At 36.6% G+C, this 27,635-nt stretch overlaps 2 protein-coding genes and 1 long non-coding RNA gene across 3 annotated transcripts; 1 reads left to right on the top strand and 2 right to left on the bottom strand.

The window, feature by feature from the left end:
• fgf19 (fibroblast growth factor 19) lies at window positions 1-2,889 on the bottom strand. The gene is made up of 3 exons (XM_052559979.1): window positions 2,610-2,889; window positions 1,789-1,892; window positions 1-783 (listed from the first exon to the last, which is right to left on the bottom strand). The coding sequence occupies exons 1-3, from the start codon at window positions 2,809-2,811 to the stop codon at window positions 457-459; spliced, it is 633 nt and encodes a 210-aa protein (XP_052415939.1). The 5' UTR covers window positions 2,812-2,889; the 3' UTR covers window positions 1-456.
• On the top strand, window positions 2,660-27,587 carry LOC127961055 (uncharacterized). The gene is made up of 3 exons (XR_008154371.1): window positions 2,660-2,798; window positions 27,281-27,346; window positions 27,452-27,587. It is a non-coding gene; the product is annotated as an uncharacterized LOC127961055 (long non-coding RNA).
• fgf4 (fibroblast growth factor 4) lies at window positions 16,831-22,060 on the bottom strand. The gene is made up of 3 exons (XM_052559980.1): window positions 21,381-22,060; window positions 20,066-20,169; window positions 16,831-19,370 (listed from the first exon to the last, which is right to left on the bottom strand). The coding sequence occupies exons 1-3, from the start codon at window positions 21,673-21,675 to the stop codon at window positions 19,194-19,196; spliced, it is 576 nt and encodes a 191-aa protein (XP_052415940.1). The 5' UTR covers window positions 21,676-22,060; the 3' UTR covers window positions 16,831-19,193.
• Window positions 27,588-27,635: the final 48 nt, after the last annotated feature.

Raw genomic sequence — 27,635 nt, 5'->3', positions numbered from 1 at the left:
CACGTTTAGCATATCCTTTATTTCAAAAGTTATTTAATCATTATGTACTCTTTCAGAAAGAACAAATAGTTATATATTCATGAAATACTAAAAAAGGTAAACAAAATGTGTTTACAGTGCATTCTAGATTATGCTAGTATATACTGTATTAACTAAAGTTTTAAACAATAATTACAGAGCAAGGTCATCATAGACACATGGAAAAATAAATACATTCAAGTTGAACCATTATGGTTGATCTTACAACAATCTTCAACATTTGGAGTGATTTTGTTTCCAGTCTATAACACTACATTTGTCCAGTGACTGTGTCCAGTGTGCAGGTTGCTTTCACTGGACTTTTTCTAAAAGTCTGGCCCTGTGCTCTGGTTCAAAGCAGAACTGATTTTAAACCGTCTTCTGTTTCTTGACCTCTGGGTCATTTCCTTTCAACATTCACAGGGGATTGTTCAGTCCTCATCTTTTGTTGAAACTGGGACTCTGGATCACAATTTGGGAGATCTTTCCAAAAGGGTCCATGCTGTCTATTTCAAGGCCCAACTGATGGTCCTGTTCAGGGTCCACAGAAAAATGCTGCTCCCCTGAAAGGTGGTTGGTAGGTTCCTGAGAAAGTGTGTTGACCATGGGCAGAAACTGGGATGCAGCATTCCCGTTGTTACTGTTCAACTTGCTTTTTGCGCCACCCAAATTCACAAGGGCTCCGTGTTTGCTTGAGATGTAGATGTTGTAGCCGTCCGGCATGATGCGTTCCAAAAAAGAGCAGTCATCCTTTGTGTAAGTGTGCTGCAAACAAATGCAACAGCATGAAAACTCACAAAGTTATGCAAAGAACCACAATATGGATATCTCATCAACCTGCCCTGCCCTGCATGTGTTTTAAGTTTTTTGATAGCTGTTTGCTCACCACATAGAGAGGTCAAGGTTGTTATTGCTGTTTCTTTTCAATGAGGGTTTTAGCTATGCAAACATTCCCCGCCGTGGGCAAAGGTTGATGCAGTGACTCCACTCAAATCAGCATATTTGACCATTTTTGTGAGAATCATTTTGGCATGGTGTTCTGGTCATTCAAGTAAATTGAATAGTGAAGTACTCCTAAAGTCATATTTTCACTATTCATAATTTGTGATCAGTTGTTTAAATTGGCTTGGCAGCTGTTATAAATATCAGTTCAGTATCTAAGAGTGAAGGACAGATATCTAGCACATTTACTCAAATGTTTATTCATTTTTGGAGTTAAATGCATGCTGATGACTGTTTTTCCTCCTGTCCAAAAAAATAATGTTCTTGGTTATAACGTCAGATGGGAGTAATGAACCCATGACCAGAACACAATGTCAATAAAGCTAGATGTCTGTGGCGAAATCGGCTTGTCTATGCTTCCGCAGTCATAAAGGACATTGTGAGGTGACCTTAGCACAACAAGGTTATCTCTGATGAATGTGGGTAGTTTGTATTATAATTGGTGGCAGAGTGCCAAAGTTCCGCTCTCTAAGAATTTAATTATTGCAATAAGAATGCCACTGTTCTAAAAAGAGTTTTAGAAAGTGTCCAGACTTGTAGCCTCAGTTGACCTCTGTCAGTAAGACAATATAGACTACATGAACTCTACTATTTTTGAAATAATGGACATTATCTTATGAGCAGGAGTCTAAAGGCACCTGCAAATAGCCTTAGACCCTCAACACAATTTTTTTCAGTTAATATGGCTCGTAAGGTAGATATGATTATCAATAGAATTGCTAATACAAGAAGATTGTACATTCTCTTGCGTCTGATTGTCAAACCTACCGATCCGTACAGTTTTCCCATTCTGTCCATGCAGAGGAATCTGGTGCTTGCAACACCTTTAATGGCAACACATCCTGTATCCACCGGTCGAATCTCAACCAAACCTTTAGGAAACAAAACATGGTTTTTATTGAAGTAAGATTGTTATTTTGTTTGCGCTGAAATAAAAAGCTCTCAAATCTTAATTTAAATATTATTGGTCGAAAAATATCTCACAAATACGTGTTTGACATAAAAAGGATTATGGGAAGATGCACGATAACTTCATTTAACTTCCAGTCGCAGTTCTAGGCCTAATATTTGAATCAAATTGCGTAGCACCGAAAATGCATAGTGCATGTTGTAGAATTATATAATGATTCATGACATCCACCAGTGAGGGAGTGAGTCAAAATAATAATAACAATAACAACAATAACTAATAATAATAGTGCAATTCACAGAAAAGGTGACATAAGTCAACTCTTTTTAAATAATAATAATAATAATAATTTTATAAAGTTAACGAAAACCACAAATAAAATAAAAAAATCACACACAAAAAAAAAAAAAAACATACTGATTCAATTGTGCACCCACGTGCTGTTTTACTTGATGGTTACACGACTTGACATTTTTGTATAGGCCTAGCCTAATAATACACATATTTCAAATCAATAAACATTTCAAAAATAAACTTCCAAGGAATCGACATGTGTTTTAAATGATATTTTAAAAGACTTTCCCTCTTTATCATTCCGGACATCCTTATTTGCCATTGACCCATATTACGTGAAGCGCTGATTCGAGTATAGTATCTACATGACATGACTGTCACTTACTGTTCGAACTTTGCATGTACGATCCGCTTATTTCCCCGTCTGGGTTTATTTGCAGATGTAGACCGTGTCTGGCTGCGTACAGATGTCTGAGCCTGACTGCTTCTCCCCAGTCATTTGCCAAATGTGGACCAGAGTCAGGCAACGGAACGCTCTCCACGCCGATGCTACTTCCACAAACAGTGACAAAGAGTAAGAGGAGCATTATTAACTTTTATCTGTAGTAATTATAGGCTGTCTCGTTCTGATGTGAATCCTGCACACTCTGTCTCCTTTGTATTGCTCTGTTTTGGCGCAAGCTCTGCAGCTGACCTTTTAAATTGTCCTCTTATCAGATCAATCGATAAGCATTTCCCCTCTTTGGCAGTTCTGAGAACAGGGCAACACACCCCCGTTGGACATCCAACAGACGATGAAGACAGAATAAATGAGCAAAATTTATCCTGTTATTGTTTTATTGTAATGCATCTGTCATGCATACTCCGATTAACTTAACCATGTTCTCAGAGGCATTTCAAGGAGTCATCGTCAATCGAAGTGCACTTTCTAATGTATGTATATGTATATATATATATATATATATATATATATACATATATATATATATATATATATATATATATATATATATATATATATATATATATATATATATATATATATATATATGCCTACATTTTTCATATCCATGTAAGACATTTACAAACAGTTGATGACTATCAAATAATTTAAATTAATCGTTCTAAAATAAATAAATATTAATGATATGTTGTGGAAAAAAACTTTTAAGATGCTACAAAATACCATGGTAGATTACTTCTCTCCCTCTCTCTCTCTCTCTCTCTCTCTCTCTCTCTCTTTCTCTCAAAAATTCCATTCAATGCTTTTTTTTCTTTTCTTTTCTTTTTTTTTTGTGTGTGTTTTGAAGATTGCTTTTGCATTTTTAACATAGGCTATTCTTGAGTAATTCGAAAGGAGGGAGATAAATGTTCACCCATGGTTGATTCGGAAAAAGCCCGTGAATCTGTTTAACTTAACACATGGGCACTCTGCAGAAGACTTAACCTACTATAACACATTTGCCCTGTTTTGTTTATTTATTTATTTTGCGTCTTGTGTCTATTTTATGAATTGCTGAGGCAGCTGGATTTACATGGAAGTTAAAGAGTAATTCTGAGTAAATATTCCCATTCATGTATAAATGTTGAAAATGACCTATCCTTATATGTGCTTTTCATTGTAGACATAAGGTTGATCTTGCATAAAAAAATCTTAATTCTGTATTTTTATCTTAATCAATGTTGTTAGTTAGCCTTTATAAGGCTTTACGGATATGTGACAGTAAATCTCTGTGCAATACATTCTCACCAGACTGCTTTTGCAGGATTCTTGCAATTCCACTTCCCTGCAGTGATCGCTAGATGGCGCACTGTAGTCGCCGCACTTTGGCAATTTTGACGCTCCCATACGATTTTTGGACTCGAATGACTCATTACAAACAAGATTCAAATAAACGGCACCTACTGAATGAAAAGCATTCCTGATAATAATAAAAAAGTACTTTTTATTCATTGTCATTTAAGAAGATCCATCAATATTGTTCATCATTGATTTCATCATTGTGGCAGTTCAGCACACATCACATTCCCAAGGGTTTACTCATTATTTCATGATGGATAATATATATTTAAAACAGGTCATATCAAGCAAAGCCTAAACAAATCAGTTAATATCATACAAAACTAAATGAGAAATGAATGAATGGTTCATTTGTTCTGCTAAGTTAGCAAGTTACCCTTAAAGTGTCCATCATCTCATCATTTGTGTGACATTTATGTATTCATTACTGTTCATTACAATTATTCAGTGATGTCACATCACTTTGAAAGCTTGGCTTTTTGCTGTTTGTCAAAAATGTGCAGAGGAAGTGATGTAAATCTGAACGCTGGCCTATGCTGTCATTCAGTTTGGTGCCTCTGAACAGAAACACTAGTAATTACAGAGGAAATCTCTAGTTCACGCACCAGTCCCAGGTCATTGATTGGACCGTCTGTATTATCTAATAATCACATTCATTCATGAAATATGCCAGATCGAACCAAACCCACTGTGCTGTGCAAGAAAATGATGTATAATTGATTTTGTAAAGCAGACCGAGTTGATCAAAGGTCCTTGTCTGGATATATTTTGTAATATTTCCACATTGCCTATTAATGAACTCTATTCTGAACAAGCAAACAAGGGATGTTAAATCATGACAGAAGTATTGTAGGTACGATAACCCTTAAAGAGAGGCTGTGAACATGTTATTTTTGTGTCTCTCCTTCTCAGATGTGCAGAGTTGTGCATTTTGAGCTACGTGGGGAGATCCCCTGTTAAGCAAACAAGGATAATTACATGTAGTGTTGACTTTTGGGTCAATGCTGCTTTATGACGCACATAAGAGTAAATGACATATTGCCAGTGGTTTGCACACTTTGACCTCCTTCATTTCTGATGCCCCCTTTATTGAAGTGAAAGCTCACCTAGAATGTAACAGCTTTTAATGAAAAGTAAAACTTGTCATAAATTCCCACAATATATACCAATGTAATCTGGATTACATCATCAGATTTGTATTTCTTATTAGGTTATATTATGTTTTAAAATGCTCAAGTTCAGTTACTTTTTTATTAATTATAGGGTTACTTAATATTCACAAACTGCCAATAAATTATTCATAAATCACAGATTGTCCCTAATTCATCTGTTTTATATTTAAAAACTTTCTTTGTTTGGGAAGTCTTCCAGTTTTTGTTATATATATCTTTATGGTTTAAGATTGCATTATTCAAAAGTGATAAATGATAGGTCAAAAGTAATCGAAAAGTAATTTGTGTCAGTAATGGATTACAATTTGTATGTAATGTACCCAAAATTATAGTTTATATACATTGTTTATAATTACTGAGAAAATATATGAATCTATAAGAACTCTAAGTGTTATTATATGAGTGTTCAAATAACACTCCAAGTGTTCAAATGTCTGTAACTACTACAATACAATGTAAGATTGTTTAAAATTATTTAAAAACTATTGTGGTAAATCATTGTTATGTGTAAATAAAGGCAACATTTTGGGATCATCACTATTTAATTTAATTTTAATTATAATTTTCCATGAGAGATATTTAATTATTTTGTATTACTAAAGGCAAAACTGTGTTGCCACTGCAAGTTAAACCCCCTCTAATGATGCCAAGGTATATGCAAATTATACAGTTTCATTCTTTTTCTTATGTCATACATTTGAACTGTTTCAAATGTTTAAGCAATGGATTTGAGTGATGAATGCCCTTTGGTGTCTGGACAGCACAAAATCACAAAAGATTGCGATTTGTCAGTTTCCAGCTCAATAGTCTTAACAAAAACTTAAAGATCAGGTAAAATATAGTATCTGGATTTTCAAGAAGCTTAAAATTGGCATCTGTTAGTTGCATATTTGTTTCATATATGTCTCATGACAATTTCTGTATAGTAAGAAACAGTTCTATTTTTGAGGCCAATACATCTGAACACAATTGACTTATGTGTTGCCCTCTTGTGGAAACCTCAAAGATTTGCTTCAAGTGTAATATGCAGAAGAGACTTGCTAAGTCATATAAACAAAACTGGTTCATATAGCCTTTTATATGTCTATCCTTAGTTTCCTTAATAATCCAAAGGATGTTTTGCAATTAATTCAAGTGTTTGATTGCACGCTTGAGTTCTTTATGGTCATAGGGTTGGATGAGGTGGTTTTTGTTTATGTTGGGAAAACACAGGTTTGATTAAACCTCTGAAGTATTTGTATGTTGGTGCTGCATGCAGGTAGTCACTATTCCCTTTGAAGCCCTCAAAGCGTGTTTTGACTAGGTGTCTCTTGTTCCATGTTGTGCCAACATGACCCACTTTGTTGGTGTTACTTTAATTAAAGCCATGTGAAATCCTCCGCTCTTGTTCTGTACAAAGGTCTGGGCCTTTAAAGCTATAAAGATCAAGGAGCTTTACTGTTTTTTTTTTCTTTTCTTTTTTTTCAGTTTATCTTAGCTGCAAATAATGGTTCATACACTGAAACACACATAAAGATTTTCCTAAGTTGTAAATACAGCAAAGATAATGGAGTATGTTTTACAAGAAAATACTATTTTTACTCTTTCTAATAATTTAAGCGGATTGCTCATGCAAAAAATGAAAATTCTGTCATCATTTACGATTTATTACAATATATTCATTTATGTATGAGTTTCTTTATTCTGTTAAACATGATGATATTTTGAAGAATGTAGGTAACCAAACAGCTTCTATTCCCCATTGACTTCCATAGTATGGGGAAAAAAAGTACTAAGGGAGTCAAAGGGGACCAGAAACTGTTTGGTTAGCTATACCCCTGGCTCTTGATGATATACTGAGAAATTGTGAAGCAAAACTATCAAATTCAGTTCAATTCAATTCAATTCAATTCAAGTTTATTTGTGTAGCGCTTTGCACAACACAAATTATTGCGAAGCAGCTGTACAATATATTTTTCTACAATATATTTAGTAGTAACTTACCAATGGTGACTATGTCAGTAAATGTAAAAAAAAAAAAAGAATTAAAGACATAATCAAACAGACTATGAACACAATTTACAGCAATTATTATGTTGCAATCAAAGCAAAATTTGGTGGTTCTGTTGGTTGTTGCAGGTTTAGCATCATCTGAGGTACTCTGAGATCATTTCTTCTCAGGTGTTCAGGATCCAGACTGAAGCTTGTGTAAATCCCGTGGCAATCAAACAGACATTATTAGCATAGCTATAGTTCCAACCATGCATAATTGATTTATTTTACCACAGCTAAAGAATAGTCATGTGCATTTGATCAAATATAACTGCAGTACAAGATTATGAGATGCATTATTTGAATGCTTGGCCAAAGAAATAACGTCTTTAATCTAGAATTAAACAGAAAGAGTGTGTTTGAACCCCGAACTTTATCAGGAAGGCTATTCCAAAGGGGATTTGGGAGCAAAATGCGAGAAAGCTCTACCTTCTTCAGTGGACTTTGCCTAGGAACTACCAAAAGTCCAGTGTTTTGTGACCTTAGGAAGCCTGATGGATTGTAGCATGGTAGAAGGCTATAGATACACAGGAGCTTACCCATTAAGGGCCTTATATGTAAGTAATAATATTTTGTAATGGAATTTAATAGGTAGCCAGTGCAGAGACAGTAAAATTGTGGAAATATGATTATATTTTCTTGACCTGGTAAGAACTATAGCCGCTGCATTTTGTACTACTTGTAGCTTGTTTATTGAAGATGCAGGACAACACCTAGAAGTGCATTACAATAGTCCATTCTAGACGTCATGAATGTATGAACTATCTTTTCTGTATCAGAAACAAGTAACATGGGAAATATTATTTTCAAAAGACAAGTTGCTGTCTAATATAAAACCGAGAGTTTTGACTGTAGAGGAAGTAACAGTACATCCATCTAGTTGCGAACTGTAATCCAAGAGATTCTGTGTACAGTTTTTTTTGGTCTAATAATTAATATCTCTGTCTTATCCAATTTCATAAGAGAAATGTATTAGTCATCCAATCTTTACTTTTACATTTTTAACACACTCTGTTAGCTTAGATAGTTTAGAAGTTTTTCTGGTCTTGTTGAGATATATAGTTGAGTATCACCAGCATAACAGTGGAAACTAGTCCCGTATTTTCTTATAATATTAAAAAGGAGCAACATGTATATTGAAAATAGTAGAGGACCTAGGACAGATCCTTGGGGCTCTCCATACTTTACTGGTTATAATTGAGATGACTCCCCATTTAAATAAACAGAGATCTGACAGGTAGGATATAAACCATCTTAAAGCCTGCCCTTAAATATCCATATAGTTTTGTAATCAATCTATGAGTATGTCATGGTATACGGTGTCGAACGCAGCACTAAGATCAAGTAAAATTAGCAATGAGATGCAGCCTTGGTCTGACGCAAGAAGCAAGTGCAGTTTCTGTGCTATGGTGGGGCCTGAAACCTATCAGTGTTTTATTGATTGTACATGAGCATTACCTGTAATCCATAGCCTGGTCCAACTCTAGCTGCTGCATTTTGGACCAGGTGGAGTTTTTTTACTAAAGAGCAGGTCATGGGTTTTTGAAAAATATCTCTTTTGCAGTATAACGTAGCTATCCTTAAAGGGTTAGTTCACCTGAGAATGAAAATGTGTCTGTCTTCTACTCTCCCTCGAAGCATCCTAGATGTATTCGACTTTCCTCTTTCAGAATAATCCAATCGAAGTTATGTGAAAATTTTAGGGCTGCGCCGATCACGATCGGCCGATCGTTATGCACATCTCATCAGTAAAGCCAGTTCTCTAATGAGCGGTAAATTCCCTCAGGTTTCACATAAAGCAGCTGTTACTACACAGAGCCATTGTTAACAGAGAAGCTGCACAAATGGTTAAAAATTTAAGACAGACCATCTTTTGTCTGTCATTCTTCAAACATTACAGTAAATATATTTTGGTTTACAAACTGTATATTTTCATCATTTAGTAACATTAGCCCTCGGCTAGCATATCCACAGTTATTGTTTTAAGTGTTTACAGTTTAGCAGCTAAACTTTAGCTGTGGGCACGATTCACTTCCATAAATGTTTTTGTATTTTATGTTATTATTATAAGAACGGATTGGTGCATTATATTATTGTTTTATGTAAAGGTGCTTTGTCAATGGTAGCACTCACTGGCTGAAGGACTCCTCTCTTTGTCAAACAGGCTTGGCCATCTGACCAATCAGAGCAGAGTAGGCTTATTACATGCTTGGAACAAATCCTATTGAAATCATTGGCGAATTACTCTTATATTAAATGTATATTCTTAGAATTTTTTTATGACTTTAGATGCATTTAAACCTGTTGTAGGGGACTCCAACACAATATTAGGACACTTTAAAATGTTAAATTACCTGCTCTTTAAGCTTGCAGAACAACCACCCAATAAAGCATTACAATAATCTTACCTTGAGGTCATGAACGCATGAATTAATGTGTCTGCATTTGACACTGAGAGCATAGGTCGTTATTGAAATATATTTTGTGGCTTTCAAAGGAAAGATTGGTATCAAATAGGACACCTAGGTTCCTAACTGATGACGAAGAATTGACAGAGCAGCCATTGAGTCTTAGACAGTGTTCTAGGTAATTACATGCAGAGGTTTAAGGTTCGATAATTAACACCTCTGTTTTCAGTATTTAGCAGTAAGAAATTACTCGTCATCCAGTTTTTTTATATCGGCTATGCATTCTGTTAGTTTTTCAAACTGGTATGTTTCGCCAGGCCACGAAGTTAAATAGAGCTGAGTGTCATCATCATAACAGTGAAAACTAACACCATGTTTCCTGATGATATCTGACAAGGATATCATGTACAGCGTGAAAAGTAACAGCCCTAGTACTGAGCCTTGAGGTCCTCCATACTGCACTTGTGTTCGTATATTTGTAACTCTAATGAGAGCAGTCTCAGTACTATGATACGGTCTAAATCCTGACTGGAAATCCTCACAAAAAAAAACATTTTTCTCTAAGAAGGAATATAATTGTGAGGATACTACCTTTTCTAGTATCTTGGAAAGAGAAGGGAGATTCGAGATCTGTCTGTAATTAACTAATAGAGTAAGTACTTGTCTGTTTTTTTAATTAGAAGCTTAATAACAGCCATATTTAAGGTTTTGGGGACATATCCTAATGACAATGACAATTTAATAATTGTCAGAAGACGCCTCTGATGTTGTCTGTGGTTCGGGAGTTAACAGGCTTAACAAGAGGAATATGACAACTGTAGCCAGTTGTGTGGTGGATCTTGATGCCTTGGCCCCAGCCCCAGTCCATTTCTTGTGAAGGTGGGTCAAATTCTTCAATCGATTTTGCTTGACAATCCTCATAAGGCTGCAGTTCTTTCAAGGATGGTTGTGCATCTTTTTCTTCCACACTTTTTCCTCCCACTCAACTTTCTGTTAACATGCTTGGATACAGCACTCTGTGAATAGCCAGCTTCTTTGACCGTGGGAAAGTCGTGGCCTAGTGGTTAGAGAGTTTGACCCCTAACCCTAGGGTTGTGGGTTTGAGTCTCGGGCTGGCAATACCATGACTTAAGTGCCCTTGAGCAAAGCACCGAACTCCCAACTGCTCCCAGGGCACCGCAGCATAAATGGCTGCCCACTGCTTCGTGTGTGTGCACTTTGGATGAATTAAATGCAGAGCATGAATTCTGAGTATGGGTCACCATACTTGGCTGTATGTCATGTCACACTGTCACTTTTCAAAACAAGTCTTAAGCTTGTATGGGTGAAATTTATAAATTTTTCTTTTATGCCAAAAATCATAAGGATATTAAGTAAAGATCATGTTCCATGCAGATATTTAGTAAATGTCCTAAATATATCAAAACTTAATTTCTGATTAGTAACAGGCATTGCAAAGAACTTCTTTTGGACAATTTCATAGGCGATTTTCTCAGGATTTTTATTATTATTATTTTTATTTTTTTCACCATCAGATTCCAGATTTTCAAATAGTTGTATCTCTGCCAGATATTTTATTATCATAATAAACCATACAACAATTGAAAGCTTGTTTATTTTCAATTATGTGTAAATCTCAATATAAAAAAAATTTACACTTAACTTTACTTTTTTGTGGTCCAGGGTCACATTTGTAACAATAGCCAACAATGCACCTTACATATATACACTGATAATATATCAAAACTTATTTTTTTTTACTTTATACTTTTATTCAGCAAGGATGCATTAAATTTATCAAAGTGACAGTAAAGACACGTATAATGTTACAACATATTTCTATTTAAAAAAGGCTGTTTTTTAACTTTCAATTCATCAAATACTCCTATGAAAATGTGTTATTAGCAAAAAATTAAAAAAAATAAAAAAATAAGTAAATTAATGAATGAATGTAAATATATGAAAAATCAGTGTTGGGGAAAATTCAACATCTATCTATTTGTCTGTCTGTCTGTCTTGTGGTCAGATCAGCAGTCTTCCTCATGATTGTGTAGCCAAGTGAACCAAACTGAGAGACCATTTTGAAGGCTCGGGAAAACTTTGCAGGTGTTTTGAGTTGATTAGCTGATTGGCATGTCAACATATTCTAATTTGCTGAGATAGTGAATAGGTGGGTTTTTGTTAAATGTGAGCCAATATCATCACAATTAAAAGAACCAAAGACTTAAACTACTTCAATCTGTGTGCATTGAATTTAATACACGAGTTTCACAATTTGAGTTGAATTACTGAAATAAATTAACTTTTCCACGACATTCTAATTTATTGAGAAGCACCTGTACATGTTGTTGGTTTGGATGATTTAACAAGTTTATACAATTCTTCCTCTCCTATAGAAGAGCATGAGTGGAATTGTTCATCAGGGTATCTATCTGATGTGATACTGTAGCTGAGGAATTCATGTTTACAATTTGATCTCTAATAGTATCAATCTTGGAAGTAAAGTAGTTCATAAAATGATGACAGACTTTCAGATTTTGTGTGAACTGTCCCTTTAATTCAAAGTATTAATTTCTGTTTCTTTATAATAATAATAAAAACAATGTAATAGCCATTTCTGAGTAAAAAGTGTTTCTCCATCATTTAAAGTGTGGTATTTTGTGGGAAAACTGTATTGACACCATTTGTCTTAGAATATCTTTTTTCTTTATCCTGTTTAAATCCATGTATTGTTGATTTAAACCCTCCTGAAACTAATATGCTGCTGCGAAGAACAAGTTATGTAACATTAAGCTTTCTGACTCTCTAACAAAGCATATCCGACAAATTCTTGAAAAAAAAGACGTCCCACAACCAAAATCCTGCTTAAATCCAATGAAGAACCTTTCTTTCTGAGCTTTCATATTAAACCTGTATATTCCCAGACAGGAGCGACTTGATTCAAGTTCAAGTTCCCTTGGGAAAGGTGAGAATCTGGAGGTTTCATGGAGTTTCAGGGCTTCCCCTCAGTGCTAGGAGATGCGGAAAAGAAAGTGACTGGCAGGTTCCCTCCTCCCCCCTCGACATGCTGGCCAGCCGGCCCCATGATTACAGGGTAAGAGTCGGAGTCATTTCCCCTCTGCTAAAGCCCCAGCATACACCTCTAAACATGGTGGAAGTGCAAGAGGGTTAGGATGTTGTTCGCAGCTGTTTGAAGTGCCTTGTCTTTATGGGCAAACATCTGGAGTATCCCAAACAGACAACTTACAGCTGGCCCTACAAAGAGGGCACAAGGCACAAACACCCTATCTAAATACAACTCTCAGGCAGACTGCCTCAGGCATCAGAGTCCCTGTACTCTCCCTCTGCAGCAACATGCAAAAACAAACCACAAGCGCTGATATTTACATGTGCAGAAAAATGCACTGATAACCATTACACATAAGTTTATGTTTATAATTAACATTTTCAATGGAAAGATATCTGTTTTATATTTTATTAAGTACTTTATCACTGTGTTTCTCTTTTGAAAATCTTCTGTTTAGGTATGTTTGATAGCAGGTTTGTGTTGGTATAACAGTGATTGTGGAGTCTACGGATTCGCTGTCAGTGGAGGTCGGAGCAGATGCATTCATGTGGTTGCTTGTGTCTCCAACCAGGTGTGGGAATTTGAATTCATCTGATTTGCTTCATCACTTATTTGCTTCTCCCAGCCCATCCTCCAGATGCTTGTTTCACTGTAGCCATTTTGTATGTGCTGTTTATGTATTCGGCAGATGCCTTATTAGAAGTGACTTTACAGTGCAATAAAAGTATGTTTCATGATTTCATCATTTATTTATATACCACGGAACAGAGGTCAGCAAGATTTTTTCTAAATATGTTATTCAGCAAGGGTGCATTGAAATTGTTTAAAAGTGTCAGTAAATACATTTATAACATGTGACCCTGGACCAAAACACCAGAAGTCGCATAGGTATATTTGTGAGCCTGGACCACAAAACTAGTCTTAAGTCACTGGGGTATATTTTTAGGAATAGCCAAAATATTTTTTAGTAATATGCATTGCTAAGAACTTAATCTAGACAACTTTAAAGACGATCATTTTAAAATAGAATAATTTATTTTGCTCCCTCAGATTCGAGAATTTCAAATATCTCGGCCAAATATTGTCATATCTTAACATACATCAATGGGAAACTTATTTATTCAGCTTTCAGATGATGTATAAAACTCAATAATAATAAAATAAATTATGACTTTTGTGGTCCAAGGTCACATATGAAAAAAGATTTCTATGAATGCTGTTAATTTTAACATTTTAATCATCAAATAATCCTAAGGAAATAGGTTGCTAGCAAAATAAAGGGAATAATAGGGAAAATACAACATGTATTTGTTATTGATTATCTGAATGTTTGTCCATCCATCTGTCTGTCTGTCCATACCATTGAAAAGTTAAAATTCAAAGATTTTTTTTTAAGAAACTTTAAACTTTTATTCAGAAAGGATGCATTCAATTTATCAAAGTGACACTAAAGACACATATATTGTAAAAAAAAAAAAAAATCTATTTTAAATAAAGGTCTTTTAACGTTTTTTTAACTTTCAATACAATCCGTCCGTCCATCCGTCCGTCTGTCTGTCTGTCTGTATCTAATATTTCTAACAAAGATAAATTAAATTGATTAAAAGTTACAGAGAAGAAATGTAATTATGTTATGAAGGATTTCTATTTCAAGTAAATGCTGTTTGCTTGAAATCAAAAAATGCTGAAAAAAACATGTATGTCGGTTTACACACACACAAAAAAAAAAATGTCACCATTGACAAGTAAGAAATGTTTCTTAAGCACCCAATCATCATGTTAAAATGATTTCTGAATGATCATGTCAGGTAATGGCTGCTGAAAATTCAGGAATAAATCACATTATTAAAATAGAAAACTACACAATGTTGCTTTTTACTAAATATATAATCATAAGCTAAGTAAGATCTTATGTTCAAATACACTGAACATGAGAAACTTTCACAAAGCATCTTACCAACCCCAAACTTTTGAATGGGAGTGTATTCGTCTGTGATTGATTGTATTGTTAGACATGTATTGCCTGAGGTCATGTAATGTGTTATTTGTAACATAAGTGGTTTTGACTTGCCCTTAAAGAGCTCTACATATGTCACAGCCTCTCTGTTCTTACAGAAGGATGGGCCATACGCATGACCACAGACAATGCCAAAGCAGCCAAAGTGTCTCGTTCCACCTTCCTCCTCTGCTTCCTTCTCCTCCCTTCAGCTTGAAGCCACCACCTGGCTGCCAGAGCATCAGCAAGTGAATTACTCTCAATATACTTTCTGTTAGCGAACACATTCTTGTGAGCTGTTAAGCAATCGGCCCGTCTTGTGAAGTCTTTGTGCTCTTGAGAACTTGAAAGGCCTGTTATGATATGAAGACAGTTTTGGGCCAAACAACTGAATGGAGAAGAAGCACTTGAGAGGTGGATGGATGTTTATTTGGTTGACAGACAATGAAACTGACGCAGATAGGCGGCAAAGAGAAACTATTTTTAAGAGGGCCTTTACAGCCCTCATACATGGCAGACTAAGTTTATTGGAGCAAAAAGTTATCATTCTTCTGTGCAATGATAGGGCTCCATTTAGCCCCAGCTCATGGCCAGGAATACATGTGTATTAAGTGACCACACCTGTCTCACTTCGCCTGTCCTGCTTTAAAGTGATAGGTTTATTTGAATATACTGAGTGCAGAGTGTGTATTGTAAAGCAATGATCAAAGGCATGAGACGACATATTCATCAAAAGTACTTTACACATGCAATATATACGTGTGATGACTTGAATATACCCCTTTGATTACAGGCATGCTTTTAATTTCTGAATTAAATTAATTAAATCAATTTTGGTGTTTTTAAGGATATAACATGAAAAAGATTAACCGTTCTTACATCATAATTATATATAAAAGTTTTATTAAGTAAGGTTTTTGTCCAAAAAATTTAAGTTATGGAGTGCAGCCAATATTCAGGAAAATGTATGATAAAATACAAGATAATCTGACTTTTTATGACAGGTCACAGTTAATTCAGGTATAACATGTCATGTGATTCCCAAATATGTATGATATTTATAAATTGATAATTCATTCTATTTCTAAAAATACTTTTTTACCTGAAAAATAGATGTTCTTTTTTATATAATAAGAGATGCATGTTTATTCAAGGTGTAAGGAAAGTTATGTTAATGTTTTAATGTTTTTTACTAGATGGTTGCATCACATGACATTTTTAAGTTATTAAATTTAAACGTTATATTTTTTTTAAACAATCAGAAACCAACTTGAATTTGGAATGCATTTTAATTGTTATTTTCTCAGTTTGTTTGTTTGTTTATGATCATGTTTTTTTTTTGCCACCCTGGTCTGTTGAATGTGAAAGTAAGTATCTTTTTAGCTGCTCAAAATAAAAAATAAAAAATAAATACACAAACAAACAAACAAATAAATAAATAAGTGATAGATAAAAGACAATGAAATGGATGTTTGGGTGGATGCAGATTGTCCTTTGTCTTGCATGTCTCCTTTTGTTATCCTACACTTACGTGCCATACAGCATGGAAATGCATAACTCTCTTTGCATAAAATGTCAGTTTGTGGATTGTACTAAGGAAAGACAATAGCATTGGCAGTTGATCTAGAGTAAAAGCCAATCGTGGCCTCACAAAGGCCAGTCTGACATATCTGCTCATTAGTCAGCACACAGAAAAAGGAAGGGCCCGCACTACTTTAAACGGGGTCCCCTTTCATGGAACCGCTTGCCTGGAAGGACTGCAGTGGAGCCTCCTCTGAACCTTTGGAAACGTTCACAGACGTTGAAAGAGAGGTTTCCACTCCCATGGCTTTGCGGATGGCAAAACCACCCAATCTGTAAACTGGGCCTTGGCAAGTTTAACAACAGCAGCAGAGTGTCTTGGCAGTGCTGTCCTTGTAGAAATATCAGGCACAGCTCTCCAGGCGGGCCCGCATAGTCTAGTGACACAAGTCTGTGAGCGTATTTTTAGCTTCACCAGGGAAAGGCCCCTTTCTATAGTTATGCTGGGAGATATTCTAGTTTTACATGTTTTGTGCCATCACAGCTGTCGGTTTCTTTGAACCTTCGTGTGTTTTTGTAGGAAGAATTAAAAACACTCAGACCGGGTATGATTTACATATTTATTAACTTCCATTTAAGTTAGGGTATCATCATGTGCACAGCACATACATCACAATATTTAACAAGACCTGTATAAAACTACAGACAATATTTGGTAAAACAGGATTCAGAGCACACTACTACAGGACTCGGACGTCGGCCCATTTACTAGAGCTCTGCCATGGATGCAAACACAACTGTATGGGAACTGACAGAATTTTTTTTTTATTTGAATACACCACATATATGCCTGTTCATAAACACATTTAAAAAACATTGGTGTATTGAAAGACGAGGATGTTCTGTTTTCACTAATCTCAGGCTACTAGGTCAAGCCTGTTGATATTGCATTTTGTGGTTAAACAAATCAAGACCAATGCTTTGTGTCAGTTGTAATGAGGGTCAGAGGGACAATTTGCCTTCAGTGGCCATTCGGTCTATTGTAAACAACATCCACACTGATGCAAATCATGTCCATTTGGAAAGAGGTTTGGCACAGCTGTGTAAAAGAGAAACACAGACAACCCTCCCTCTTCCAGCATTAGCTCAGGTAGCTCAGAGTCATCAAGTCAAACTAATTGATGTGCACATCCAGGCAGGGCTTGGTAAGAAACAAATGGCAAATTTGGACTCGTAACGGCTGAAATAGCACGGCTTTGAGATTACACTAAATAAAACCATGTGAATGTGTTCATGCTTTTAAGGCTAGAATTGTCCCTTAATGCTTTCTTTAAAGCTTTTTGAAGCCCATCCATTTTCACTTTAGTTTACACCCAAGAACATTCGTCTCTTTCCATTAAGTGTACCTGCAGGCCATTTTGATGAAAATAAGGAATGCTTTTTTTTAAAGATAATCTCTCGAATATGTGTTTGTTTTTTTAGGTTCAAGATGGAAAGCTTGTTTATCCCTGCATGAATGCATCATTTCTTAATATTTACTTTACTGACATCATTTACCATGTTCAAAGCAGCTTCTCAGTTTTGCACCATATTGCATTTACAACATATATAAAGAAAAATATAGGGTTACTGGTTGAGCATATAGTATAGTCTAACAGCTGTCTGCAAATATTTCCAACATGATTATCCTTTCTAAAAGTAAATCACAGGGTAAAGATAGCTCAAACGTGACAAGGCGCAACTAGGACGCAATGGCCGCCAGAACTTCACAAGAGTAGCGGTAGCCTCAGAAGAGCAACTTAAAACTAAACATTCTATGTCAGCTGATTTTCAAAGTAGGAAATGATCAGTTGGAAACTGCATGAGGTAGAAAACGACAAAAAAAGTGGGCAATACGCCTTCTCGTAACTTACTGTGGAAGTTGTTTTTAACTTAACTCTGCGTTCACTTACACACAACACTGTCATTTCTTTGTTTTCCGTGTTACCACCATAGAAAAATACTGATCTTTAACATGTCTGATTTCCACCCAGACACCAGGCAAAGACTGACTTGACCTTGGCTTTGTACAGTATGTCTCTTTAAAGGGGCTCCGGGTACAGTATCTGCACTGCAATTACTTTTTCTTCTTTTTATTAATGTCTGTATGTTAAAGAAACTACTTCTCTCTATCTAGAGCCTTAGAAATGTGACAAAGATTGACTGCGGATAAGTTCAAAGTTCAACCCCCAGGCAGAGCTAAAAACAGATTTGAAGGGGTAGAACTTCAGTAAGCTAGAGTAAGCCGATACTGCTTCAGTTAGATCCGAGCTCCTCACAAAGGAGCTCAGACATTGGACAATTGCTCCAGTGCTAATACTATGGGGGTTGATACACCTTAACGATAGGAGGCTTGACCTAAGACTTACATATTCTTTCCAAAGAATTACAAATGGACCTTAGTCAGCGTAGACGCCATATTTAATTTTTCATGACTGAAAATGGGGCTGCGACGGATTGTGTTTATCTCAGTGTTGAACGTTCAACAGACGCAAAATTGAAATGCGCCTTTCAGAAACCTTCCCAAATGGCTATGCACAATTTGTTCTGAAAATTATATAAAAAAAAAACGTGTTTTCATTCGCGAGAAAATAAAAATGGCGTCTAACACTGACCACCTCTCCAAAACAGTTGCTTTAGAACAACTCAAACAGTGCAAAAAAAAAAAAAAAAAAAAAAAAAACACATTACATTGTAGGAATTTCACTTGTATATGAACACGTGGTAGCAGCAATGAGGATAAATAAACAAATAAAAAATAAATTAATTGTTGTCTTGCACCTCGGAAAGAGGACGTTGTGATGTATATAAAATCAACAGATATAAATAGTCTAATATTTACATACATGACACGACACACTTAACCTCACATGTAGCCTAACTTCTGTAGAAAGTGCATCGCAGTTCCTCCGCCTTGCGCTTCTCCAAGCGAGCTCAAATTCTAGGCAAGAAATGTGTCACCGTCATGGATGTCGATACTCGATTTCCTTTCTTTGTTTTGCCAGTCTTACTCAGTCCGATGTACATCCCGGGATGTGCCTGCGATTCGTACGCATTGTAGTTATTCGCAAGGAGCGTTTCTCGGAACTTGCATTCATCTGTGAACTGCGTCTACAATAAAAAAGACATAGCAACTATTATTTTCATTGACATTTCATTAGACCGTCTCATGAGTCATAACATAGGCTATATCATCGACCTTGTGTTTAAATAATACAGCGACGTTCTTTTTGCAGCGAGGAATTTTATGGAGCAAATAGAACAAACTGTTTATTACATTTTCATAATCTACAGCAAAGAGACAGCTTTGATCTGTCTCCAAGCAAGGGACAGCCAAAGTAAATAGATCCATGGCTTGGCCTAACTGGTTTGAAATTACACCTATTCTTTCTGGGTCATGGAAACGTGTAGGTGTTTTGGGGGTCTTGGTCAGCGTGAAGAAATTGGAGAGGGTAGCCAGTATGGTTTGGGTGGTCCTCTTTGGCCAGTTCATCTTTACTCTGACTGAGAAGGACAGTAGGTGCATGTGTTGGCTGGCAATGCTAAGAATGGAATGCGTAGTCCGAATGATCTACTGCGCTACCGTTCCTGGGTTCGTCCGTCCCACAATGAAAACACCACTAGTCACTGGAAGCACGCCACAACTGAGTTCAACAATGTAACGCTGTCGGAGACTGTGGGACGGGGAGGGGGAGGTCGCTGGTGAGGCCGTGAGGGGATACACCTCAAGTACAGGGTAATATGTCATCGAGCTCTGATAAGAACATTCACGGGCGGAAAGACGTTGTAAATCATTTCATACTCACAGATCCGAAAAGCTTCCCTTTGCTGTTCATGGCCACGAATAGCCCGCTCCGGACGCCAAACAGTGTCACAACTCCCCTCTCCACCGGAGATATCTCAAGAAGACCTTAAACACACAACAAAGAAAATAAATGACCTTGTTTGGCTTATATCTTTAGCCCTGTCTGGCAACTCCCAACCATGACTGCCCTTCTAAAAATTGTACGTGTTTACGCTGAAGTTGCCAGAGCATCCTTTTTGAAGGAAATGACACTTCCCGCCTCTTCAGATTTCCCAAACGTAATATCGCATCTATCGTTCTCTGTAAAACCACTAAGATGTATCTTTAAATGACTTCTGCTTTATTTTAAACCACTTTTTTCCCCAGTGATTTGATTGACACGTGTCAGAAAAAGAACATTTTTATTATCAGATCCTTGGCCACTTAAGAAGGGTCTAAAGAAAACCGTTATTTAATGTCATCATTTCATCATTAAACTGTCATTTAATGATTAAAAAACTACTGTGTGTTTAGTCTGTGATGAATGTTGACAAACATATCTAGTACTTCTTGAGTTTGTTTTTAGAAACGCATGAAGTGCGTAAACAGACGTTTAGAAGGACTGCAATATGGACATTAGGTTGATATTTTTAAAGATATGGACTCAGAAATGTTTTGTTTTAGCCTAATGTCAAAAGACATTCTAAATTCCAGATTAATTTAATCTGTAGTTCTTTAGAAAACAATTTGTACTGGTGTGTAATAGACTGAACAATCTCTAAAGAAGCATAAAGCAACTCAGGAACCTATGCAGCCAAAACAGTTCTTCATTATAAGAAAGTATGATCCAAAGAATCACCGAAGAATCTTTATTTTTTTTTATTTTTTTTTAAAGAGCCGAGGTTAATCTGTCGTAAAGGATGAGTTTGTCTCGCTCCTGACTTTAGGTTTGGGATGCTGGCCCGGTTCCTGTCCTGTTCTAGTTACAGAGACCTGTTGCGTGCGTAACGCAGGATGCCAGATGCTGGTGCGCTACCACACCTGACTTGATTCGGGAAATGTAAATGGAAGCGCTACAACAGGCTTTGTTGATGTTATCAAACATGGCATGATGTTGAATTCGTGTGATTTAAAGTTTTATTAAGATTATTTTTACTGATTAACAGCCACTGAGTGTTATTTGTTCCCATAAATGTTTTTATTCATTTTATTTATTTATTTTCCTTTTCTATTCTATAAGATAATTTATTTTTCTTAATTCATTTTCATTTGGGTGACAGTTTCAAATCCAACCTCCGATCAAGCATGCATAAGTACAAATAACAGATGAAACTTACTGTAACGGTTTTCGTTGTGCACGCCGGTAATTCTACCGTCCGGTAATACTTGGAGATGAAACCCGATGCCAACATTGCAGTAGAGACGTCGCAGTCTTTTAATGCCCGTGAGATAATCACTGTCCCGGCTGATATCTCTTTTTTCCCCGGGGATTCGGGCTAGAGAACGCGAGTAGAGGGTCTCCCAGCGTCGCTCCACGGGTCCGTTCTGCCCACCGGGCAGCGGAGCGCAGCGCACTGAGCTTGTCATAAGTCCTAAGACCACTATTGGTAAAAGGGCCGAATGGACACTCATCCTTCTGAGCGATACGTGAGCGTTTGAAAGAGTTGAAGACACCAAACTACTGTCTTTCTCTGTATTTGGGTCGGCAGCCAAAAAGACGCACAAAGGGCTTACTCACGAACAGAGCTACGGTCAACCCTAGTGAGCGGCATGAAGTCGCGCTCAGCGGGTTTCCTCTCAAGACACTACACTTCAGACTGGTGTTCAAGCTGTTTTCTTTTCACACAAAAGTTGGAAAATGTTGACCGTCAATTCTAGCCTCGCTCAGCCATGCTACTTTTTCCCTTGCCGACGATATTTATAACTGCAGCGAAATTACATCACACACTACCTAGTGCATGACGGAGCAGCCTTCTGCGCCACTCCGAGCACACTGATTCCTTATAATGTGCGCACGTCCATGCCGTGGGCAGTGAGACTACAGCGCGCGCGTGTGTGTGTGTGCGCGCGTGCGAGTGAGAGAGGTAAACGTCATAACGGATCCCTTACAATAAAACAACATTAGTTAATTTTGACAGTTCAATGCCGTTGTCTATGGGAATAATGTCTTTATCAGCTTCAAATCTGCGTCCGAATGACTTTCAAAAGAAGTCATTCTTAGGAGCTGTTAATGGTCATCTGGCGTATTATCGCTTTGATGCGCTTATAATAAATAATGTAATTTTTCTTAACTACGTTCAATAATATAAGAGTGTGTTATAAAGTAACAAATATGGTAGCCTACGACTTTTTTGTAGAATGTGTCCAGCAATAATGATCCGTTGCTATGGTTACCCGCGTTCTGCAACTATATCTCTTTTAGAAAAGGAATATTTTGGCGGCAGGTGGAAAGTGTCATAGCTTTTTGTCGTTTCTGAAAAGGATTTTTAAAGTAAAATCTTTCATGCAAAAATACGTGGAGTTAAGTTTAGTGTAGGCTATGCGCTTTGCAAACCCCCTCAACAGTTCGCTTTATAGATAGTTGAGTCTTTGTGTAGGCTTCTTTTATAATCGGACGGAAATAAAATAATTTATGTATGGGAGGATGTATCGGAAATCGCAACGTTAACAGACTGCAGTGTCATGGAGACCGTTCTATAACTGAACAATAACAGGAAAAAAACAAAAGTCGAATTCGAACGAATTGCAAATACAAATTCAAGAAAAAGCGGCCCTGTTCCGCGAAAGAACAATACTGTGGAAAAAGAAAATAAGGAAATGGTCTGCGTAATGACATACATTGTTATGAAAATGACAAGCAGACGTTGATGTGCAAACACAATCTATGAAGTCTTTAAAGGGGCTTTTGCACATCCCTCTGACAGCGTAAAAAATGCTAGATAATTCAGCCTGACAGTGCTGTAGCTGACCTCTTACGAGGGTCTAGTTGTGTATGTTGTGCGTCAGAGCATTGTGGGGGAGAACGTGTAAACCGCTGGACGCATCACACTGTGAGTCAAGCTTTCTCCGCGGCCCCGGGTAATGCGCGCTCCCTGCTGCTCCTGTAGAGGATGCGACGTAAAACGGAAAGACCATGGGGGATGGTCAAAACACTTATCAACATAAAAGTAAGACACCTACTTGAAACCTCAAAAGATCGCAATTTGCGCTACTATTGATAGAGGCTTTCGTAAGGATAGTACGTGAAAATCATTCCGCCCAGAACGAACACCTCTTTAACGCACCGACTGCTGCTGCTGCTCAGGCTGAATGAATACTCGAGGGTGTAGGCTTATTTACTATATTGGAGCAAATTACGCAGAGGGTTTAATTACACATCCGTTTATAGGAGAAGGAGTCTTTTATGTTCTGTTGTGTACAAACAAACAAGTTCCTCTTCAAGGACAGTTAGAGAATGTGCCTGTACACGTTACAGTGGCGTACAGAAGTATTTGGATACTTTTACCATACTTGGTATCCATGGATAAGTTTCACGTATAAATAATAATCATTAAACAATGTAATGTTTAAAATTAAAACAGGTGTTTGATAATTTGATAAACTCTGCTAGAACGTGCAGTTACTTCATGTATTCTCAAAAATCATCTTTGCAGAACTTGGTTCGAAATATTAAAATCTAAAATCATTTATTTGCAGATGTTGTGTTATTTAGCTTTAGGTGTGTCCAGAAAATGTCTACATGCATTTAGGGGCACTATATGGATGCCTATTAATAATTTTTACTTAATTGTTAACAATTTTATTTCATTATTTTATTTATTTTCATTTATTTGTTTATTCTTTACGCATTTTGAATTTGATGCACATTCTTTCTACATAACATTAACAATATTAGGAGCAAACTATAATGAAAGAAAAAAATTTACACTCAGATGTTTTTGTATTTTGAGGAAGTGGTAAAATGTCCAAAACTTCATTAATTACAAGGTAGGTCTGTTGATTTAAAAGTATATGGGCCTGATTTGTTTATACAAATCATCGTGGCAAACAAACAAAAAGTTCCCTCACTATAACTCTTGCTTGCCCCTCCTTTGTTTCGCGTGACAACGTTTCCTCCAGACAGAGCACTCTCATCTCTTAACTTCAAAAAGGAGAGTTGAATACCTTCTAGACACAGAGCCTGTTACCCAAATTGCTTAACCTGTATCTAGGCGATCCCACCCATCCGAGCTCTGACGGTTCACTAAATGTTGCTTGTTGATGGGGGTCTTCTGCACACAGGAATGGGTCGTTTGTCAAGCGGTTCATTTGATCTAAGCATGTGTGGCTGGTTTTATATAGGCTACACGTTGGCGGCACAGACACTGATCAAACAGACTTGTTTTTTGACCCATTTGGATACCCAAATCGAAAAGGCGTGTGATGCTTTATACCCACTGCTGAATTATAATGACAAAAAAACTCAAACGGTCTTTACAAGAGGTTATGTTTAGACCCACATACCATGCACGCTTTCATAATTTAATCTGCTTCTGACCAATAATGAACACTTTATATACATGAAAGTCACTGTGTTACTTTTTAAACCGGGTGTTTGCCGTTGATATAGAACTTGCAATAAACAAATGCTACACATTTGAACTATTATAGTCTCTTACAGCTGAAGCCCTATCAACTTTCTGACTACAAGCAGCGCAATGAAGTGAATTTAATAATAACAGGGCGCTCAGCCGCTCTCCATGGTGCTGCAGTCGCGCTCAAGCGCCTCAGATCCGCCTCTCAAATGTGTGTGGACATGAGACGATTTTGTTCAGTCAAACGGTTTAAAAGTTTTGGGTTAATACAAGGAGATAGTTTTTAGATTTGTTATTTTTAGTATTATTATGCAATAAAAGTGGCGTGAAATATGAAATTAGGGGGTCGTGAGAAACTGACTTGTGCTGTTTGATTGTATTTGTGAGATTAATTAGTTGCAATGCTCTAGGATTTTATAAAGCAGGCACAATTCTTTTAACTGTAAGTTCTCACAGTAATACAGTTGTATTATTATAGTGTGCTGGATTTACTGAGCAAGTGTTTAGAGGGCCTGTGACTCCTCTCTTCAGATGTTAATTACTTTTATGTTTAATTTTACTTTTACTTTTATTGCAGCACACCATCAAACACAGAAGTGACAACCCGGCCTTCAAATTCTAGATTTATTGTAAAGACAACACTTGCAAACCTTTGATAACGTTGTGTGATTCCACAGACACTGGACAGAAGTCAGTGCTTCCCCCTATAGGACACTTCAGGAAACACAGTGACTGAAGAGTTTGCTAACTTTTAGACTGCTGAGACGTCGGAGTGCATTAACCTTCCTTGTTAGTGTGACTAATTCAAATAGGATTTATTTTGCCCAGACAATTAGGCCTAGGCTGCTGTAAAGTTTACAGAAAGCTTTAGTGAATAAAGACAGAACAGTTGGCTGTGTGTTAGTGGAATTTATTTTCTAAAGCTTGTGCTTATATCTCAAACATTACTTTGCTCAGAGCATTATCTTTGCCTCATATGTAACCTATTATATTGGTATTTGTAGTAATATTCCAGAAGAATACCCTATAAAATATGAAGCATTTTACAGATTAGCACTCTTAAAAACATTTTATCTAATAACTTAACAGTATTAATATACTATCACTTAAAAAGCTGGAAGCAATGTGGTGTGATGTTAGTGCAGAGGTCAGCAACTCTACAAGGTCCACGGAGATGGCCAGAGGATGCCTGTCTGTACGAACAAAGACCCCTCAGGCTCCGCTGGGTCAATACTTGAGGAATTCCTGACGATACCAATTAGATGGGCACGAGGAGCAGCCCCTTGAGGCCCTCGGGCCGGAGAAGAATGAGACTGAATCACAGTGATTTTAATTGCAGCGGTTTTCACTAGTGCACGGCTTTAAGTAATTTCTGAAAAAGCACTCGGGGGGTAATTTCATTATCAATAGATTTAAAAACATAACAGTAATTTTCGAAATAATATTTATTCATTCATTCATTTATTAACTTATTCAATCAATCATTCTTGTTTTTTTTTTTTTTTTTTAGCACTTGTACAATTTCTGTTCTCATTCGAAATTACACGTGAGGTGTACTCTCAACAAGACCCGACAGGGTCTTATAGCCTTATAGCTTTATGTGTGTTTTTTTTTTTTTTTTTGGCAGCAGGGTTAATGAGTGCTTATGCCCTCGACATGGCGGCAGACGCGTCATTGTTGAAGGCAGGTCATCAGAAGTCGCTCGATCGGGACGCTGAACCTTAACCCCTGGGTCTCTGTTTACTTGTTATATGCCACTGAACTAATAGGGGCGTCGTGTGCCTGAATAGGTAGTTACAGCTACGACCAAAGAGCATGCAAAACTTTGCACATATGAGTTTTGTAATTCCAGTGGCTTCCAAAATATTTTTGTAACCCGTTTTATTTATTTTTTTTAATCGTAAGGTCTGTTCCTCAGATTTATATTTAATAAGCCAACAATTATCAAATTGTTATACATTTATTTTCCTGTATTCTTGAGTCGGCTGTAAACTGTGATCAGTGATGCACAAATAAAAAGTGCAATAGTGCTTTCTTTAACGTGTCAAAAAAGTGTAAAATGTTGTTAATGAAAAGTTTGATTTCAGACTTTTTTTTTTGTGATATCATACTGCATACAATTGTTTTTGGATCCAAATGCATACACCTTTATTTTTAGAAGAAAACATCTAAATCTGAATCATGTTACCCATAATTTTGAGATCAAACCACTTATTTGTATTAAGTATTGTAAAGCTGGTGCTGTCATTATTTTCATTGGCCAGAGGGAAGAAAGCACTCCTCGGTTTCTGATTAATATGGTGATTATAGAATATAATATTTGACGTCGCGGAAAGCTTTGATCTCGCCTCTCATGTATTTATGTGTCTATGAAAGGGTATGTGAAAAATAAGCTATCAGGATGGCAAGACAAAAGTTCATTCAAACAGTTTCATTTATCTAAGAGTCCGGCATACCTGTTAAGTAATATAAGAGTTTGGCATTCATAACAAACTATACAACGCGTTGCTCTTTCTAAGACATATTTTTTCATCGGGGATTGCCTTGTTTAGAAAATCGCCTTTTCTAAGGCTTCCCAGGTTCCCCCAGAGATATGCCTTTGTGACCGCCAGGAAGCTCTCGAAGCTGCGAAGTATAGAATAACACTCTTTTTTCTCCTATAGATTTCAAAAGCACAGATCTCTGTTCTTGCAAGTAGCCGCTCTTCATGTAAAACACTGGTTGTTACAGTAAGTACGGATTAAAATAATAAAAAAATAGTATTTTATATGAGTATAAGTTATTGTATTTTTCTTTTGTCCTATCGATTTTCTTTTTTCTTCTTCTTCTTGTAGATGATGACACTTGAGGCAGTTAAGGAGAAAGGGATGGTCCCAAGAGGGAGTCCCTTTTTGCTGGACCGCGGACAGACTTCAATACCAATGCGATCACTTTCACGGTTGCGGTGAATATATCTGCAGACATTGCCATTAATTTAGCTGTCAAAGTTTTAATTAAGCTCCACAAAATATGAAGGCT

Source organism: Carassius gibelio, chromosome B7, assembly GCF_023724105.1.
Source record: "Carassius gibelio isolate Cgi1373 ecotype wild population from Czech Republic chromosome B7, carGib1.2-hapl.c, whole genome shotgun sequence".
NCBI classification, from domain to species: Eukaryota; Metazoa; Chordata; class Actinopteri; order Cypriniformes; family Cyprinidae; genus Carassius; species Carassius gibelio.
This window is presented reverse-complemented; position numbering and strand designations above follow the sequence as displayed.

Coding starts and splice junctions, on each gene's coding strand:
- fgf4 (XM_052559980.1), bottom strand. CDS start 21,675: ATGAGTGTCCATTCGGCCCTTTTACCAATAGTGGTCTTAGGACTTATG. Junction 20,170..21,380: donor GCACAACGAAAACCGTTACA/GTAAGTTTCATC, acceptor TGTGTGTTTAAG/GTCTTCTTGAGATATCTCCG. Junction 19,371..20,065: donor AAGGGAAGCTTTTCGGATCT/GTGAGTATGAAA, acceptor TTTTTATTGTAG/ACGCAGTTCACAGATGAATG.
- fgf19 (XM_052559979.1), bottom strand. CDS start 2,811: ATGCTCCTCTTACTCTTTGTCACTGTTTGTGGAAGTAGCATCGGCGTG. Junction 1,893..2,609: donor GTACATGCAAAGTTCGAACA/GTAAGTGACAGT, acceptor TGTTTCCTAAAG/GTTTGGTTGAGATTCGACCG. Junction 784..1,788: donor TGGGAAAACTGTACGGATCG/GTAGGTTTGACA, acceptor ATTTGTTTGCAG/CACACTTACACAAAGGATGA.